This window comes from Heteronotia binoei, chromosome 6, assembly GCF_032191835.1.
Source record: "Heteronotia binoei isolate CCM8104 ecotype False Entrance Well chromosome 6, APGP_CSIRO_Hbin_v1, whole genome shotgun sequence".
Taxonomy (NCBI): domain Eukaryota; kingdom Metazoa; phylum Chordata; class Lepidosauria; order Squamata; family Gekkonidae; genus Heteronotia; species Heteronotia binoei.
The window spans coordinates 4,284,243-4,304,189 of record NC_083228.1 but is presented as its reverse complement, the minus strand read 5'-3'; the positions used below and the strand labels follow the sequence as shown (position 1 = coordinate 4,304,189).

General features: G+C 52.1%; 1 protein-coding gene across 1 annotated transcript in view; it reads right to left on the bottom strand.

Moving 5' to 3' along the window:
• Positions 1 to 19,947, bottom strand: part of PSD (pleckstrin and Sec7 domain containing) — a 111,884-nt gene that overhangs the window by 23,688 nt on the left and 68,249 nt on the right. Inside the window, exon 8 of the mRNA XM_060240999.1 lies at positions 2,607 to 2,650. Within this exon, the coding sequence (XP_060096982.1) occupies positions 2,607 to 2,650 (44 nt within the window). The remainder of the gene's footprint in view (positions 1 to 2,606; positions 2,651 to 19,947) is intronic.

The following is a 19,947-nucleotide window of genomic DNA, read 5'->3' as shown; positions in this document are numbered from 1 at the left end:
AAAAGATGAGATGGCTGGATAGCGTTGCAGATGTAACAAACACAAATTTGAGCAGCCTTCAGAGGATGGTGGAAGACAGGAGGGCCTGGCATTACTTTGTCCATGGGGTCACTAAGAGTTGGACTCGACTGTGCGACTGAACAACAACAACAAAGCAGAGGAATGAACTAATGGCCACTGTCAATATTTGCAAGGATGTAGCCAAGCTGCTATTTGATTGATCCGAATAACAAATGAGCAGGAAGGAAGGACGCAGCACTCGCCCGCCCCTCTCCCCACCAGAGCCCCAGAGAGGGAGGGCAAGGAAAGAAGGGAAAAGGCAGGCAAAAAGGACAGTGCACACGTGAAGGAAAAAAGGCTGGAAAGAAGGACACTGTGTCCTCCCCCCACCGCTGCTGAGAGGAAGGGGCTCCCCTGGCACCCTAGGCAGTCACCTACTTTTGTCTAGCCTGTCTCCCTTTTGTTGCTGTGGTCACAGAGAGAAGAATCAGTTCATCCCACCAAGGTGCCCTCTTTTAGTCTGAGCTCCTGCAGCTCTGTGAAGAACCCCGGCTGGTCGGCCAGGAAGAATCGCTCCCTCCTTGCCTGGGCCCTGGGGATGTGTGCAGGCCGAGCTCTGCCCTTCCCTCAAAGAGGATCCCCCAAAGGGTGGCCCTGGGACCCCCAGGTGGTGGATCTCGGCAGACTCCCAGGCTCGTGCCTGTTGATTGGCTGGGAAAGGTGTTGTGAATTGACAACCTGCCTGGCAACAAAGCACCTCCAAGAGCCCTGGGCTCATTCAGGATTTCCTCCTCCTCTTCGTAAAGGATCCACAGAGCTCTGGCCTCCCCTCCCCTCCCCACCCCCCACCCCCATGCACCATCAGGAGCCCAGTGACAAGGCCCAGGCTTCAAAGGCCACCACGCTCCCCCCACGCTCTTCCAGAAGAGACCACAGGGCAACCCTGAATGCCGTTGCTAGGGCTGAACGGCTTTGAACATATGAAGCTGCCTTCTACTGAATCAGACCTTTGGTCCATCAAAGTCAGTATTGTCTTCTCAGACTGGCAGCGGCTCTCCAGGGTTTCAAGCTGAGGTTTTTCACACCTATTTGCCAGGACCCTTTTTAGTTGGGAGATGCCGGGGATTGAACCTGGGACCTTCTGCTTCCCAAGCAGATGCTCTACCACTGAGCCACCATCCCTCCCGAATGCAGAATGCTTTGTCTGCATTCCTGGTCATGAACTAGAAGCTGGTGCTTTGTGGTGCTGCAGGGAACCCTTCCTTACTCTTTTTTTTTTGGGGGGGGGTATTTTTTTGTATTTCTGCATGTATATGTGACAGTGTGTGGTGACCCCTGACCCCTCCAGGGGGCCTGTAGGATATGCAGAGCCTGCCCCTGCCCTCCTAACTGCTGGTATTCCATGGAGGTCTCCCCTCCAAGTCCTTGCCAGAGTCGGCTCTGCTGAGCTTCTGAGATCTGATGAGACCACTAGGCTATGGGGAAGGGGGGTTAAGGCTAGGCGACCTCTGAGCCCACACGGCTCTCCCAAGGACTTGTAAACCTGATCAAGCCCCCAGCCACAGTTTAAGGCTCGGAAGAATACAGGCCATAATTTAAAAACACTCAGAGCTTTTTGGAGCATTCTTACTAAAGGACCAAATGTTTTAGTCACATACATCCAATGCTGCGATTCTAAAACACACATTTTCAAAAATGCAGCAGAACCAAGGAAGTGTCCAAATGGCCAGGCTCACAGCGGTTCAGCCAAGGCAAGCATGAGCGCTGGGTCCTGTGAAGCCACCGGCCTGATCCTCAGCTGCGCTTCCACAACCACAGTCTGGACAGCGCCGGAGGCAAAGACATGTTCTCAAGACCAAGCACCAGGCCAGGCAGCGCTCTCCCCCCCCCCCCCCAAAGTCCAGGCAACAAGCAGCAGAGCTCCTAGTCAACCACAGATCTCCTCTCTCCATGGGGCCATCGTCAACCACACCTCAAACAGGGTAATCCTAAAAAACTGCTCCTGTAAGATTGCATCCCTGCTGCCCCCCTCCCGCCTCAAGAAGACCCCCTGGCCCTGCCTGAGGTCTTCCATCACCACTCAGAGTGGTGGTGAGATGATATTTTAAAACTTATGTCAGTCTTCTCCAAGAATCGCCAGAAACTCTATGGTTTTATCGTCGAGGATTCCTAGAGAGGTGTGACATTTCCAAGTTTTCCTGGAGGTGATGCCATGCCATCTCTGAAGGCTGACCCGTCCCCCAAAGCAGCTGGAAGCCATTTGGAGGAGAAAAGGGATGATAAAGCCACTGGTTTGTTGGAACAGTGGAGCAGACAAGGTGAAGCAGAGGCACAGGAAGAATCCCCTCCGTTCACCCAGCAGAATCTCCCCGGTTACTGGAGATTGGGGGGAGGGGCGGCATTATGGCGCTTCAACACACTTTCTGCCTCCAGCTAGCTGCTTAGGTCTCACACCTTTTTCACACTTCTTAATATCAATTCAGGCATACAGAGAGATCCAAGTGGGCAGCCGTGTTGGTCTCAAGCATGCCGTTTTACTGCTGTCAGCAACTGCCTGGGATCTCGTCCAAGAGGCGCAATGGAAAAGGCAAAGCAAAGGTACTCACATGGCCCACTGCAGCTTCTCGTTCTTGATGGAGCTATACAGAGCCTGCAAAGAAAGGAAAGAAAGATGAGCACTGCCAGCTACACTGAGGCAGCCATTTTGACACCACAACACAAGCTTCATGGCCCCAGCAAGTGACAAACCGCCAGGGAGGGGGGCTCACAAGAAGTGTCCAGCCACTGGGGGAGGGGGATGAAAACAAAGACTGGATAAATACCACAGATCAGGAGGAGTACAAACCAGTCCAAAAATGCCAAGGGTAAAAAACTTCTTTTAAAAAGCGGCCATCTTGCCCAGCACAAATTCTCTCTGAAGAAATGCAAACTGACACTCAAGTAAAGCAAGAAGGAAGCTGAGGAGAGAACTGTCAAAAATGCCAAGGGTAAAAAACTTCTTTTAAAAAGCGGCCATCTTGCCCAGCACAAATTCTCTCTGAAGAAATGCAAACTGACACTCAAGTAAAGCAAGAAGGAAGCTGAGGAGAGAACTGTCAACTGGCAGGAATGCTTGTCCAATACAGCTGGAGCAGGAATAGAGAGGCTGAATGAGGGCAAGATGACCAAGAAGCAAAAAGGTAATAAAGAGAGCGTGGAGACATTCTTCTCCGTCCTCAGGCTTCCCTGGCAAAGATTTGGAGACCCCTAAATAAAGATTTAGCAGCCAGGAACAATATCCGATATATGGATCCATGTGTGTGATATGCCCCCGAGTCCCTTCCAACTAATGGCCACCCTACGAAATCGTGATCTCTAAAACATCCTATAATCTCGCTCGGGTCTTGCAAACAGAAGGCTCTGTGGGTTTCCTTTATTGAATCAATCCATCTGATAAAATGGAGAATTAAAATAAAATCATCGATGCCAAACAACATTCACCCAAAACTACTTAAGAGAAATAAACCTGCCAAAAGGATTAGAGAGTGACCAATACAAGGGCGTTCTTCCGAAAGAACCGGGGAGGTGCCGGAAATCAGACTAGCCAGCCTTTGCTACAAATCCAGATAAATTGGAAAGAAAGCTTAACTGAGGGCTGAGTTGTTAAATACATAGAAGAGCAAGCCTGGCTGAGGAAGAATCAGCATGTTTTTGGCAAGTATCGCCTCAAGAACCTTTCAGAATTCTTTGAGACTGACAAGAACCATTTAATGGGGCCTTACAGCAAAATCTTTTTTGGTCCCTCATGAAAGGCTGCTATGAAAATGTAGCAATCCTGGGATAAGAGAAGAGGTCTTCGTATGGACCAGTCTCTTGTTAAAAAGGAATACATGGACACCATTCATGACTGAGAGTAAAAGGACAGGTCCTCTTGTGGATCAAAAACTGGCTGAGTAATAGGAAGCAGAGAGTCAGTATAAATGGGCAGTCTTCGCAGTGGAGGACGGTAAGCAGTGGGGTGCCACAGGGCTCGGTACTGGGTCCCGTGCTCTTTAACTTGTTCATAAATGATTTAGAGTTGGGAGTGAGCAGTGAAGTGGCCAAGTTTGCAGATGACACTAAATTGTTCAGGGTGGTGAGAACCAGAGAGGATTGTGAGGAACTCCAAAGGGATCTGTTGAGGCTGGGTGAGTGGGCGTCAACGTGGCAGATGCAGTTCAATGTGGCCGTGCAAAGTAATGCACATCTTGGTTGCCATTTTCGGCATTTCCCCTGCTCTGTGGTATCTTTGTTCAGATGCTGTCTTCCACACATGGCTGTATCACAGAGTTTGGTTCTTGGTGCTGATTTTCGGTCACTCTCCTAAAAAGATTTTGTCGTCCACCTCCCCCCCCCCCCCGGCCAGAGCACATGAGGTTAAAATTGGGAGGAGGCTTTCCTTCCCCTCAAGATCTCTTTCTGGCCAGTCCCCTTCAGTCTCTCTGTGGAACAAGATATGCTGGGCTTGGCACTTATTTTTGGCTTCTTCCCACAAGGATCAGGACAAGAGGTCTTTTCCAGGGCTGCTCCCCCTCATGGGGCCCAGGAACCTTCCCACCCAACAGGCGACCCCAGACTCGAGTGCCGGTCCAGAAGGATCATGGTCAGATCCAGCAGGACAAGTCTTGTACATTCCTAGAACTTTGTTTCGTTTGGCTGAATTTATGTAGAAAATGTATAGGCAAGAGTCTACTCAAGGCAGCTTACAATAAAAAAACATAGTGAGTGTGTGGCCCCGTCAGGTGAGAACCCCACCAGATGGCCACTGACCACTGAGGGAAACAATTCTCTGCTGACAGGTTCTCCTGGGGGCTTACTGATCACTACTACCTCTCCTCAGGGCCCATTGTAGGAAGTCTGAGACTTTCCATCTCCCACCCCAAACAACCGCTGCTGCAAAGCAAACAGTAAACTCTGAGACACATGTTCATGAGACAAAACAGTAGCAGTTCCTTCTCTTCAACTGACACAAAAGGAATGTTCATTCACAGAAGGGAGGGGCCAGTTCCAGGTTGGTGTGAGATTCCTAAGGTATCACTACAGGTCTTTCCTTCTGGGGAACCACTGTTACCAATCTCCAGGTGAGAGCTGGAGATCACTCAGAATTACAACTGCACTCCAGATGGCAAAGATCAACTCCCCTTGTGTGGGGTGGGGTGGCACTCACCCAGAGGCATTTAGTGGTTGGTGGGAAATTCCTGGAGATTCTGTGGTGGAGTTTGAGGAGGGCATACGAGTTAGAGCTTCAGAGTGGGGTCTGCTAGACCCTGCTTCTTGCTGTGGAAGCTGACTGGGTGATTTTGGACCAGTCTCAGACTTCCAGCCTAACCTGCCTCATGGGGTTGTTGTTTAGATCAAAGGGGTGGGGGGAGAGAATGATGTAAGCTGCTTTGCTTCCTCCCCCCACTGTGAAGACTGCCCTTTTTCTATATAGAGGCTGCAGGGAGGGGGAAGGTGATGGGACTCTGAAGTCAAAGGGGCAGATAAAGGCATGGCTGCACCTGAGGTTTGGCTACCCTACGCCTGGCTTGCTACTGTTCAGCAGCAACCCCCTTTGACAGCCACCGTGGCATTAAAGTTAGGGCTTCAGAGCAAGATCTGCCAGACCCAGGTTCTTGCTACGGAAGCTGATGGGGTGACCAGTCACAGACTTCCAGCCTAACCTGCCTCACAGGGTTGTTCTGATAACGGGGGGGAAAGGAAAATGATGTAAAATGCTTTGGTTCACCCCCCTGCCCTGTGAAGAAAGACTGTCATTCTCCTATGGAGAGGCTGCAGGGAGGGGGAAGGCAGTGGAAACCTGAAGTCAACAGGGCAGATAAAGGGAAGGAGATGGGTTGCCAACTCCAGGTTAGGAAATTCCTGGAGTTAAGGGGTGGGGCCTGGAGAGGGTGGAGTTTGAGAAGGGACAGAACCTCAGACAGGTACTATGCCATTTCCTCCTGGGGAACCACTGGAGATCACTCAGATTTACAACTGCTCTCTAGATGGCAGAAACCAGCTCTCCTTGAGGTGTGTGGGGGGGAGTCAATGTCTTCACTTAGTTGGGTGGGAAGACAGCAAGGGTGGCAGGCACTCACCAAGGGCCTCCTTCTAGAGCCCGTTGTATTTTTCTTCACCACGGGCCTTACTCCGAGAGTGTGTGTGTGTATGTATGTGTATTTATCTCTATATATAAAATTAAACATCTTCATTAAGCAAAAAAAATGGATATTGGGAAATTTTGCTTGATCAGGCAAACCTACCTGATTCTGCATAACTTAGTTTAGGAGGGGGTTTTTTGGGAGGAAGGGGGGTTAGAGGAAGTCCTTCTTCCAGTGTTCTTGTGGCAGCTCAGTTTCATCATGGGGAAATGGGGGGGTTGAGGTGACAAGCAGAACCATTTCCAACTGATCCCAACCACCAACCACTTCCGCTTGCATAAACAGTGGCACAGGACTTCAGGCCTCTTCACCGCTACAAGGGGGGCTGTTTAGATATCCAGAAGCTACCAGATGCCTCCTTGCTATGCTTCACCAGTTGCCAGGAAATTCTGAGCCTCTAATGCCCCCATACCAGCCAACCTCTCAAGCAGCAATCCTAAGGCAACACTAAAAAGGAAGCCCCCCCCCCCACACACACACTGTGCCTGCAACCACCTCCTCCCACTATGGGACCCTGATCACCCCTTTCCCTTGTATTGTAGTTGATACCTGTGTTGGTTTTAAAACAAGAGTAGGAAGGCAAGTTTCCACTGCAAAACAGGACAAACATGAAGTCCATCAAATAATTCGCCTTGGAACTCTTTTTTAAAAACCAGCAGCTGATATCCAGCATTCAAACAACACAGCAGGGTTCAAAAAGTGAGCCCCGCACACTTCAATTCCGGATCTGCTAAGGTGAAGTTGCTGGGGTGACTCTATGATGATTCAGATGCAGAGGTTTGCATTTCTCAGCTGAAATGTGGGCAGAGCCCAAGTACGTACACACACACGACAGAGCTGCCTGAATGCTTACATGAAGTCACATTCCACTGAACTAACCTGATCTCTTTTTGAGAAAGTTACTACCTTGCTGAATCAGGGGACTGCTGTAGACATGGTAGTTTGATTTCAGTAAGGCTTTTGGTAAGGTTCCACATACTATCCTTGTTGACAAGTTGGTAAAAAGTAGTTCGGATTCTGTTACGGTTAGGCGGATCTGTAACTGGCTGACAGATTGCACCCAAAGAATGCTTGGTCAGGAGCTTGGGAGTGCTACTGGAGTCTTCCTTGACAATGGAAGCCCAGATAGCAGCCACTGCCAAATCCGCCTTTTTTCCACCTTAGGCGGGCAAGGCAGCTGGCCCCCTTCCTAGAGCGCGGCAACCTGGCAACAGTGATCCATGGGACGGTCACCTCGAGGTTAGACTACTGTAATGCCCTCTACATGGGGCTGCCCCTGTACCGAACTCGGAAACTGCAGCTAGTGCAGAATGCAGCAGCCAGACTGTTAGTGGGACTACCTCGGTGGGAACATGTACAGTCTAGGCTGCGGGAACTGCACTGGCTACCAATTGTATACCGAGTTCATTACAAGGTGCTGGTTATTACCTTTAAAGCCCTATATGGCCGAAGACCTGCCTACCTTAGGGACCGCCTCTCCCCATATGTTCCCCAGAGAGCACTGCGATCTAGTTCACAAAATCTTCTGGAAATCCCTGGGCCTAAGGAGGCCAAACTAAAAACAACTAGGGAGCAGGCCTTCTCTATAAAGGCACCCCAATGGTGGAATCAGCTACCGGAGGAGGTGCGGGCCCTATGGGATCTTAATCAGTTCCGTAGGGCTTGCAAAACTGCCCTCTTCCAACTAGCCTTTTAAGATGAAACCTAGAAACAATATCAAGCCATTTTGTACAAATTGAGATTGTAGCACCATTAAGCTATACTGTTTTTAGATTAATTATTTTAATGTTTAAGTTATATATTGTATTTAATTGTATTATCTTGTTTATTGACTGTACTATCTTGTTTTATTGTCATAACATGATATTTCTATATCATGCCTTTGTAAGCCGCCCTGAGCCTGCCTTGGCGGGGAGGGCGGGATATAAATAAAAATTTATTATTATTATTATTATTATTGTTGTTGTGAATGGTTTCTCATTCGCAATGAGAGAAATTAAAAATCTTCATTAAGCAAAAAAATTGATATTGGAAAATTTTGCTGTATCAGGCAAACCTACCTGATTCTGCACAATTTAGTTTAGGAGTGGTTTCCTAAATCTCTTTTGGAGAAAGGACCCTCACAATGAGAGGAGTGAGTAGTGGAGTGTCTCAAGGATCTGTCCTGGAACTCGTTTTGTTTAATATCTTTATAAATGATGTGGATGAAGGAATAGAGGGAATGCCTTTTAAACTTGCAGATGATATTAAATCAGGAGGGGTTGCAAATATGGTGGAAGGCAGAGTCAGAATACAGGATGAGCTGGGAAACTGGGCGAAAACAAATAACCCTTTAACAGGGATAAATGTAAAGTTCTGCATTTATGTAGAAAAATCAAAGGTATAATTATTGGAGGGGGGCGACGTCTTGGCACTAGAAGATATTAGAAGAAGAAATTAGATCTGTATCCTGCCCTTCACTCTGACTCTCAGAGTGGCTCACAATCTCCTTTACCTTCCTCCCCCACAAAAGACATACTGTGAGGTGGGTGGGGCTGATAGAGCTCTCCCAGAAGCTGCCCTTTCAAGGACAACTCTATGAGAGTTATGGCTGACCCAAGGCCATCCCAGCAGCTGCCAGTGGAAGAGTGGAGAATCAAACCCGGTTCTCCCAGAAAAGAGTCCACGAACTTAACCACTACACCGAACTGGCTAGTTTGCATGAAAAGGATCTAGGAATACACTGAACATGAGTCAGCAGGGCAATGCCGTAGCTAAAAAGGCCAATGCAATTTTGGGCTGTATCAACAAAATAATAGTGTCCAGGTTGTGCAAAGTGATGGTATCTGCTCTGGTGAGACCTCACCTAGAATATTTGGCTCAGTTTTGGACACAATTTTTTGGACAGCATTTCTAGCATTTCTGATTCTGTGAACTGAGGCAGATCATGAGAAGGAGGGCAGGGGGAGGTGCCTGTGATTTTCCTGCATTGTGCATAGGGTTGGACTAGATGGTCCTGGAGGTCCCTTCCAACTTTATGATTCTATAAGAAGGATATAGACAAGCTGGAACATGTCCAGAGGAGGGCAACAAAGATGTTAAGAGGTCTGAAGACCAAGACCTGTGAGGAAAGGCTGAAGGAGCTGGGTATGTTTAGCCTGGAGAGGAGACAACAGAGATTACCATCTTCAAGTATGTGAACAGCTGTCATAGAGATGATGCTGCAGAATTGTTTTCTGTGGCCCCAGAAGGTAGGACCAGAACCAATGGGTTGAAATTAAATCAAAAAAGTTTCTGGCTCAACATTAGGAAGAACTTCCTGTTAGAGCGGTTCCTCAGTGGAACAGGCTTCCTCGGGAGGAGGTGGGCTCTTCTTCTTTGGAGGCTTTCAAATACAGGCTAGATGGCCATCTGACAGCAATGCTGATTCTGCGAACCAAGCAGTTAATGGGAAGGAGAGCAGGGGGGAGGTGCTTGTGAATTTCCTGCCTTGTGCAGAGCATTGGACCAGACGACCCTGGAGGACTTTCCAACTCTATGAGTCTATAAACCTATTCTAAAGTAAAATTGAAGCCACAGTAACACAGAGGCAGAAGTTATATCATGTGAATTCCTCGCCAGGGGAAGGAAGAAACTGAACCGCATACAGAACCCACAGCCATGAAACGGAAATCATTTACTACCTGGCTAGACCATGGCTAGTGGTAGCAAGCAGCTACTAGAAAGGTCTCATGAAGAACATTGCAAGGGGCACACAAATGAAAGAACTCTTCAAAACTTCATAGAATCACAGAGTTGGAAGGGACTCACTCCCATGGTCATCTAGTCTAACCCCCTGCACATCAGTTTTTATACTCAAGTTTCCTGCCCTCTGTGACCGAGGCCTGAGCCCCCCCACCCCACCACCACAGGCTGGGTCTAGCTGCCTGCTCAACACAAGAGCTGCTTGAAGAGCTTGTGGTGACAGGACTGCGAGAGAAGCTGTGGGGGGGGGGGGAGAGGCAGCCAAGTTGGCTGAGGAACGGGTGGCCAAAACTCCTCCCAGATGTCAAAGGGGGGGGGGAGGGAGATCAGGTGGATCTTGAGAACCTGCCACGCCCACTCCCCTGCCAACTCTATGATTCTATAAGAAAGATATAGACAACCTGGAACGGGCCCAGAGGAGGGCAGCAAAGGTGGTGAGGGGTCTGGAGACCTATGAGGAAAGGCTGAAGGAGCTGGGCACGTTTAGCCTGGAGAGGAGACAAAAGAGAGGTGCTATAGCACACTTCACACAGCTGGGGCTGCACAGCCTGTTCTCTTGATACTGAGAGAGCTTGCGTGTGTTTTGGGGAGCTGGGATCTCCACACCTTCTTCAGGGCTTGGCTTTACCCTTTCCATAACCACATTCCCATTTGAACATATGAAGCTGCCTTCTACTGAATCAGACCCTGGGTCCATCAAAGTCAGTATTGCCTTCTCAGACTGGCAGCCGCTCTCCAGGGTCTCCAGCTGAGGCTTTTTCACACCTATTTGCCTGGACCCTTTTTTGGAGATGCCGGGGATTGAACCTGGGACCTTCTGCTTCCCAAGCAGATGCTCTACCACAGAGCCACCGTCCCTCCCCATTTGGAGGCATAAGAGCCTAGAGATGCAGAAGGGGGAAAGGAGCTTCTGAAACCTGTTAGAAACTGATGGACAAAGTAACCGGCCAATCGTCTCTCCCCTCCCGTCCTTCCTTCAGTTGCTCCATCCTGCTCTTGCCAGAACCGCCAGGGATCTGCCCAGCTGAGGCTTACTGAGGCCTGCCCTGCAAGTGAGGCCCAGCTCTGCTCCTTCCCCCACCTTCACGTCTTGACGTGCAAGCAGCACGGAGAGATCCTCAGGGGAGGGAGAGTTGCTTTGGGGCTGGCAAGGAAGCCTGGTGCCTGCTGGGGTGGCTTGGCAGGGCCTGCCTCTGTGTAGCCCCCCTGGGCTTCCCACTCGCCCCGCCCCGCACTCGCCCTCCAGGGCCACCGAAGAGACCACCGGGGGGGGGGGGGAGGTAAAACCCATGGGTTGTTAAAGAGAAATGGGATGCTTTGACTTAAATGTGGTTTATTGAAATGCAATGCTTTTCGAGGAAAAAATCTATGTAAGGTATCTTCTAGTCCAAAGGTTCCAGTCACCATTAAATAAGGACAGGTTTCATGCTTCGTTGCAGGAGGCCACAGATGCATGCAACGTTGGCATTTTTGTTGGCAAACGAATCCCCTCAATCCCTTCCCGGGGCCCGGCTCTTCCGGCAGTTCCTGCAGGAAACACCGCTGGGCAACTTTGCTTTCGAGCAGGCCATTCTCCCCCGCCCCCCCCCCAAGATGCCAGTGGGCGGGGCCAGCAGGCAGCCGAGGGGGCCGAGCCCGGAGGCCTGGCGGGGAAGCCAGCAGCCCCCCCCCCCCCACACGCTGCGCACAAGCCGCAGGAAGCCCCAGGGCCCGGGCAGCTCCATCCCCCGCCCGGCCTCCCGCCCGGCCTCCCGCTCGCTGGCTGGCTCACCCACCTGGGGTTGCTGGGGCTTGGCGGGGCGGCGGCGGCGGCTGTGCTGCTGGAGGCGGCTGACCACGCGGTCGGTGTAGAGGACGGGCTTGAGGGTGCGCGAGCGCTGCGGCCAGCCGTAGCAGAAGGTCTCGGCGCCCCGCCCGTTGCGCCCGTAGCGCACCGACGAGGAGCACATGGAGCGCGAGCGCAGGCGGCCCCCCCAGCCCCCGCCGCCCCCGCTGTTGATGCTGTTCACCCCCAGCATCCTCCCCCCGCGCCCGACGCCGCCAGCAGCAGGAGCAGGACGCCGAGCGAGTGACGGCAGCGCCCGGGCGGGGCAACCACCACCAGCCGCCCCCCCCCCCCCGCCGGCTTCGCCTAGCAACGCGCCGCCGCCCACCCGACGGCAGCCAGGGAAGGAACTCAGCGCCGCCGCTCCCCCCCCCCACCCATGCAGCTGCAGCCGTCAGATTGCAACCCCCACCCCCCACCCCGAAGAGCCCTGCAGACAACCCAGGGGGCAGCGGCTCCTCCCCCCCCCCCCCCGCATCTTCTCTGCTTCTCCCACGCCCTGGCAGCGAGACCAGCACCCCCCCCCCCAGGGAAAGATCCTGCACCAAGTTGGGCGAGGGGGGGGGGGAGGCTGTTTTGCCACCTGGGAGTCAAGAACCTCTTTTGCTCCAAAAGGCGCGAGAGAACGACCCCTCCTCCCATTGCCCCATGGAAGCCCCCACCCCCTGGCTTAAAAGAGCGCCAACGGGGGGTGGGGGGGGCAGAAGACATCTCAGCAAACAGATCCTCCCATCTTCTGCTATTCATACTGATACTCTAATTTTGTATTTATTACCTGGTAGCTGTTTATCTACTAGGAAAATTTGGCAGCTCTTAGCTTCTGGCACAGTCACAGAAGTATTTAGCTTCTGAAAAAGAGAGATCTGGAAAGCGGATCTGGAAAACACAAGCTGAACCTTGATTTCTGATGGGTGCGGGAAGAAATCACCCCCCACCCCGGCAAATTTACCCTCCGATCCACATGCTCCAGGTCTGAGCCTAGGCTCCCAAAGAAGGAAGGTGCAGACTGACATTCAGCTCAGAGTTGCCTGCCCATTTCCCAGGATCAACCCTCCCGCCCCCCAATCAGAACACAAGCCGGCTCTGAAATCTCACAGTGTAAACACACCCAGGGGCACACTTTCTTTACCCCCCCAGGCTCTTGTAACCTTGGATCACAAACCAACTTGCTTCATTGCACCTAAGCAGTCTGCTTCCTGGTCACCAGGGGTTCTGTGACATCAGAGCAGGCCAGCCAATCACATGAAGAGATGTGGGGCAAGCAGAGGAGAGCCAAGATGGCCATCCCCACCTCCCCTTACTGCGCTGCTCAGCCTTGTTCGCACTAGATCCATCAGTAGACTGCCTATCTCCCCCTGTGAAGAGTGCGGCTACACAAGGGGCCCATCCCCTAAGATCAGGGTTTCCACCTACTCAGGAAGCCCCAGATGTACAGGAAAACATTACTTGGAAAACTAACCAAGCAAGAGGTAAAAAACCCTCAGGATGGACTAAATATGCCACAAAAGGACCAGAACTTCCAGGAGCAGGGAGGAGAAGGCAGGAAGAATCCAGGAGGGGGGGGTGATTTTAGGTCCTTGGGAGGAATTTCCACCCTGTCTCGCTCTCCAGCTAACTGTCTGCAGAAACACCTCCTTGTCTCCATTTCTGTCTTCAACTGCAGATGGGTTTCTTCTTGCGCCCAGCAGCATCCCCCTTTCCACCTCTGCCTTTTTCTTTCTTTTTTTGCTTAAAACCAAGGCTGAAGAAGAGCCCCCCAGAATTCAGAATCTCCCTCCCTCCCTGCTTTATGACTTCCACTTACTGCTAATAAAAGTTTCCTGCCCAGTCAAAAGCAGAGTGAAAGAAAGGTCCTTTTGGGAGGGCATGTCAGAGGCTCAATCTCTTTATCTGGGGGCTGCTAGCCTGACTGGGGGGGGGGGGCTCAATCCCAGATTCAGGCATTCTGTCCCCACAGTCTAAGCTGGGGACATTTCCCATCCTGTGGGATCCTCTGGAATTCTGACACAGGTCAGTGGGCACAGCTACAAAATGGCGGCCATGGAGGGGGGGTGAGCCAAATGCACCCACAGAGGAAGCCCAAATGCCAGAGAGAAGAGGACAGTTTTGAAAAACACACTGGGAAAGGCGCGAGAAAGAGGGCGAACCCCACAGGCACCACTGCGGAAGACTTTCCATGAGATCTCCAATGGCCAGTCAGAAACCCCGCCCGGCCCCAGGCAAAAGGACTGCAGGTGCCCTTCTTGGAGGGGAGGGGGGCAATGCTGCTCTCTCAAGGTCCACCTTCGCAGGCCTGCCTACAGGTGGGAGAGAAAGCTGGGAGGACGGTGGGGCAGGGGGACAGAAGGTGCAGCAGCTGCATCTTCAGGAGGTTGGAGCAAAAAGCATTTCTACATCTGCTGTTTAGAAGAGGCCTTGCTGCACTGGACAGACCATTCGCCGGTCCAAGGAGTGTCTCTGTCCTTGTGTTCTCGTTTCCAGCAAGACCTGGCAGCCCCCTCAGGGATGTGAGAGCAGGTGCAGCCTCCTGTGGGAAACCTGGATGAGAGGACACCGCGTCTCTTATAGGCTGCTAAAAGTCCTTACAAAAAGCAGAAAAGCAAAAGATGGGGACAGGGAGGAAACCCAGTGGAATGCCAGAGGGGGAGGTGTGCAAACAGGAATGGTCCCCAACAGAAAGCAAAACCAGGACAGCAGGTGGCTCCACGTGGCCCAGGCACTCTCCAAAGTGGGCTCCAAAATGCCAGGTGAGATTGAAGGTAAGAGGGTGCACAGCGAAGAAAGGACCCTGCAGCGCTAGTAGTGGGGGCTGTCCTTCCCTGGGAAGGGATCCTGGAGTCGCTGCTGGAAACTCAGTATCTCTGTTCACAAGTGAGAATGAACACAGCATGTACAATGGATCCTTCTGCCCATGTGCATGAAGCAATTCTCATGTCACATTCAGTGCAAAGCTGGGTGTGTGATTTCAACCCCACCTTTAGCCAGAGACTGGTCCCCACTTTAATTTGTGAAGTGAGCATCTGGGTGGCTCTTTCAGTCCAAATGAGCACGTGAGGAAGGCCAGCGGGCGGATCGATCGCCTGGGGGCTGCACTACCCCAAGGGGCAAATCCAGGGATTATTGGGAAAGGGACTGAAAATGAAACAGCAAATGTCATCATGCTGTTCTATCAATCTGCAATGCACCCACTTTTGGACCACTCTGTGCAGTTTTACAACATTGGAGTCCAGTCAGGCACCTTTAAAGCCAACTTAGTTTTATTCTGAGCATGAGCTTTTGTGCGCAGGCAGACTTCGACAGATGCACACAAAAGCTTCTACCCGGAATCAAATTTGGCTGGTCTTAAAGCTGCTGCTGCTGCTGCTTCAAAGCAACCCAGCTGCTCAGCTGCATCTGTGCAGCTCTGACAGTCTGGATGGGCAAACGCTGCTTACAAAGCACATTTGGAAAGCTCTTAGAAGGAGGGTGGGCATCTCACTCAAAAGACCCAACAGGGCAGATTTTTGCTAGGTGTGGTGAGAGGGCTTAATGGATCCCAGCTCGACTTCTTGTGCTGACAGCATCATAGAACCATAGAGCTGGAAGGGACCTCCAAGGTCATCTAGTCTAACCCCCTTATATAGTGCAGGAAATCCACAAGTACTTCTGTGTGTGTGCACAGTGTGCACACACACACACTGAGTGATCCCTGCTCCATGTGCAAAAGATAGCAGAACCCCTCCAGAATCCTTGGCCAAAATGACCTGGAGAAAAATTGCTGACTGACCCCAAAGGGTCAGTAAAAAAGGGCCAAGAGAACTAAGCACTCATGCAACCCTTCCCACCCTCCTTCTCATGATCTGCTTAATCACAGAAACAGCATTGCTGTCAGAGGGCCATCTTGCCTCTGCTTAAAAACCTCTAGGAAGGAAAGCCCACCAGGGAGGAAGCCTGTTCCACTGAGAAACTACTCTGACTCTCAGGAAGTTCTTCCTAATGTTGAGCCGGAAATTCTTTTGAATTAATTTCAATCTGTTGGTTCTTGTCCGACCATTGGGGCCACAGAAAACAACTCTGCACCATCCTCTAGATGACAGCCTTTCAAGTATTTGAAGATAATGATCATATCACCTCTCAGCCACCTCCTCTCCGGGCTAGACATGCCCAGCTCCTTCAACCTTTCCTCCCCTTAGGACTTAGTCTCTAGACCCCTCAACATGTTCCAGTTTATCTATATCCTTCTTCTTAAATTGTGGTGCCCAAAACTGAAGACAATACTCTTTAGGTGAGGCCTAACTAGAGCCAGGGCTGGTCCTGCCACTAGGCAAAGTGTCAAGTCTGTCTATAACGCTGGCTCAGTCAAAGAGCATTCTGGGTAGAACCAAAGTATAATCAAATGCTGCTAGCTCATACTCTCTCTACCCCTCCTTTCCGGTAGCGTGTAGCTTTGCTTTGAAATGGAAAGATGTGAAAGTCTTATCTGTGCCTTCTCAGGCCTGGCTCTCGGAAGGGAGTGAGGAGCCCACTACGATCAAGGCCATGCAAGCCTGAGAACGAATTGGTAACATCAATGTGTGAATGTTCCCTGCATAATCCTCCCCTCTTAGGAATTCCTTTGAAGTGTCCCTTATATGCAATGTATCTACAGTATATTCTTTAGTCTTTTCAATGCTGGCCTAGCCTCAAGTATCAGTATCAATAAAATAGCTTCTTTGTATCAACAACAACTTGTTATTGAATCTGCCGACTTGACATTTTGAAAAGACTCCTGATTCGAAGCTCAACCATCCTGGCAACTTTGTAACCAGATGGCCGAAAAGATTCCAGGAGATGGAGAGCTTCCCAACGAGGAAGGAGAGCAGGAGGCACCTTGGCACATCCTGGACACCAGGAGAACGGCCGCCTCCCCTCCGCAGTTCCAGCTCGTGATCACCCCCCCAGCAGTACCAACAGCGGACCTCAACCACCACCATGGACGAGGCGCCGATCCGCCGGGATGCCATCATGACCCGCCACATGAGGAGAGTGCGGATGACCGAACCGGAGCCCATCAACCCGAGCACCATCGAGCCGGGTGAGGTGGATAGCATCATCGTCGTTCAGGTGCCGGATGACGACACTGAGTGTGCCGGGGAGGGAGAAGAGGAACCATTGCCGAAGGACATGCATGAGGAGGATGCCCGCATGTTCCGAGCTATGGTTCGAAAAGAGGTCGATGGGGCAATCAAGGGACTAAAGGACGAGATGCAAGCGATGACCACCCAGCTCTCCCGCGCCCTGGGCTTGGCCGGATCCCGAAGGCCCCAACCGGCCCCGCAGGCTTGGGCCCCTACAGCTCTGCCACCAGCGCCGGCAGCTCCCCCCGCGAGAGGGCCGATGCCGCGACCAACGGGCCCCGCCACCCCGAGGGACGGGGGGGGGGCGAGGCAGAGAGCTGGAAGCCACCTTCGACGGGGATCCGGAGGAGGTGGACTACTTTGCCATCCAAGCGAATAGTTACATGTACTATTGGGGAAACACCTTCCCTGACGAGTTCAGTAGAGTGGATTACTTAGGCTCGAAGCTGAAAGGGGCCGCGAAGAGGTGGTATGTGAGCCTGTACGAGGCCATGAGCCCCAAACTGGACTATGTGCAAACTTTCCTCCAGGCCCTGACGGCCCAATATGAAGACCCCCTTCCGGAGACGCGCGCACTGGCGGCTCTCAGGGACATGCAGCAAGGGTCCCGATCCATCCAAGAATATGCTGTGGAGTTCTGGGCGAATGCTGCTAAAGTCCGGGGGTGGAGTGAGCTGATGAAGATCGAACACTTCACCCGGGGCCTGAACGCCCGTATCCTGGATTGGGCCCTTACCCAAGCCAGACCCACCACCCTAGTGGGTTGGATACAACTAGCGGGGGAAGTCGAGACCAACATGAAGTGGGTGGCGATGCAGCGCCAGCACCAGTCGGGGAAGTGCCAGCAGAAACCTCCCCCCCCCCAAAATCCGAGGCTAAGAAGCCTACGGGGGGGAGGAGTGGCCACGGGGCCCCGTAAATGCTTCAGGTGCGGCGATCCGAACCACCTGGCCTCCAGCTGCCCTAACCCCCCTCTTTCCAAAACCCCACAAGGGGGTGTGTGAAGACCAATGTCCCGACCCCGAAGAAGCAGGCCAGCCACCCTAAGGAAGTGGTGAAGAGCAGCATCGCCGTTATCGAGGAGCTGGACGAGGAGGTGCTGCTGTTGGCGGAGTTGGGCGACTTGGCTTGGGCGTCCGAGCCGGCGGGAAACGAGACCGACCTGCTTTGAAGGGTGCCAGCCAGCAGGTCGAGCCGGAAGAGGCACCAGTGAGGGTGAGAGTAATGGGACGTTTATATTTTGTAACGGTGAAACTGCTGAACACTAACCTGAAAAGGTTCATGCAGGTCCGGGCCTTAATAGACTCGGGGTGCAATCGAGAACTGATGTCCCCCAAGATAGTGGAAGCGCTGGGGCTTGAGAGCTCCCCACTACCCTGCCCCATGCAGTTTGAACAGATGGATGGGTCAGTGATCCGAGGGGAACCCTGTAAACTAGAGACCCAGCTCCTTCCGATGGGGATCGAGGAGCACTGGGACCAGGAATCCTTCATTATTGCCCCATCGTGCTCCTACCCGGAGGTCCTGGGGGTGGGCTGGCTAGAGAAACATGAGCCCCGCATTAGGTGGGGAGCGCAGACCATCAGGTTCATAGACCCTTTTTGCACGAACCACCTATGGGACCCAGCCTGGGGCCCACGAGCTCCGGTGGCTAAGGAACAGGCGTGCATGTCAGTAGAGGAGGTCCATGCCATCCCAAGAGCCTACCGGGACCTGATGGGGGTGTTTAGCGAGCAGGGAGCCAACCAACTGCCCTCCCATCGAGACACGGACTGTGCCATAGAGCTAATTCCGGGAAACTGTACCCCATGGGGTGGGCCAAGAAGAAAGAGCTCTGCAAGTTCCTAGACCAGAACTTGGAGAGGGGCTTCATTAGGCCGGCCACGGCCCCCCACGCTGCCCCGGTCCTATTTAGGAAGAAGAAGGATGGCTCGCTTAGACTTTGCACGGACTTTTGCAGCATAAATGCGATTTTCACCTCCAATGCCTACCCCATCCCCCTCATCCAGGACTTGTTGAGTACGGTGTTGGGCAAGATCTTTACCAAATTGGACTTGAGGGACACATACTTCTGAGTGCGCATCAAGGAGGGGGACGAATGGAAGACAGCGTTCAATATGCCCATAAAACAGTTCGAGTACCTGGTCATGCCTTTCGGACTGCAGGGGGCCCCGGGGGTGTTCATGAACTTTATTAACGATGTACTCAGAAAATTCTTGTTCAAGAGGGTGGTGGTGTACCTGGATGACATCATTATTTACTCGCAGGACGGACAATATCATGTGAAACTTGTGATTTCACCATTATTTACTCGCAGGACGAACCATCTCATGTGAAACCAGCTCTATGCCAAGCTGTCTAAATGCGAATTCCATCAGACCGAACTAGACTACTTGGGGTTTCGCATGCCAGAAAAGGGGTTGGCGATGGAACCGGCCAAAGTGCAGGCGGTCTTAGAATGGGCTCCCCCGAGGACACGTAGACAGCTCCAATCATTCCTCGGGTTCGCAAATTTTTACAGGACCTTCATAGAGGGGTTGGCACAAATTGCCCTCCCTTTAACAGAGCTTTTAAACACGAAAGGGAAGGGGCCCGATGCCAAACGGCCGGGAGTTCGATTAAATTGGACTCCGAAGTCCCAAGCGGCCTTCGACAAACTAAAGCGCCTGTTCACGAGCGAACTGGTCCTGAGCCACCCTGATGAGCAGCGGGCCTTCATTGTGCAATGTGATGCCTCCGATGTGGCCGTCGGCGCCATTCTCATGCAGAGGGACGAGGGAGGGAAGTTGAAACCATGCACCTACATCTCCCGGAAGTTCTCAGGAGAGCAGAGAAATTGGTCGGTGTGGGACAAAGAGGCTTTTGCTGTTATGTTCGCCCTAAAGACTTGGCGGTCCTGGTTGGAGGGGGCAAAAGTGCCGTTTGAAATCTGGACTGACCATAAAAACCTCAAAGCCCTCACAGGAAAACGAAAGTTGAGTGAGAAGCAAATCAGGTGGGCGGAATTCTTCTCCAAATTCGATTTTACCTTGCGGCATATACCGGGGGCGAAAAACTTCTTAGCAGACGCTCTCTCGCATCTCCCGCAGCACGAGAGCCAGAGGGAGGAAGTGGTAGACTCTTTGGTTCCTCCCTCCCAAGT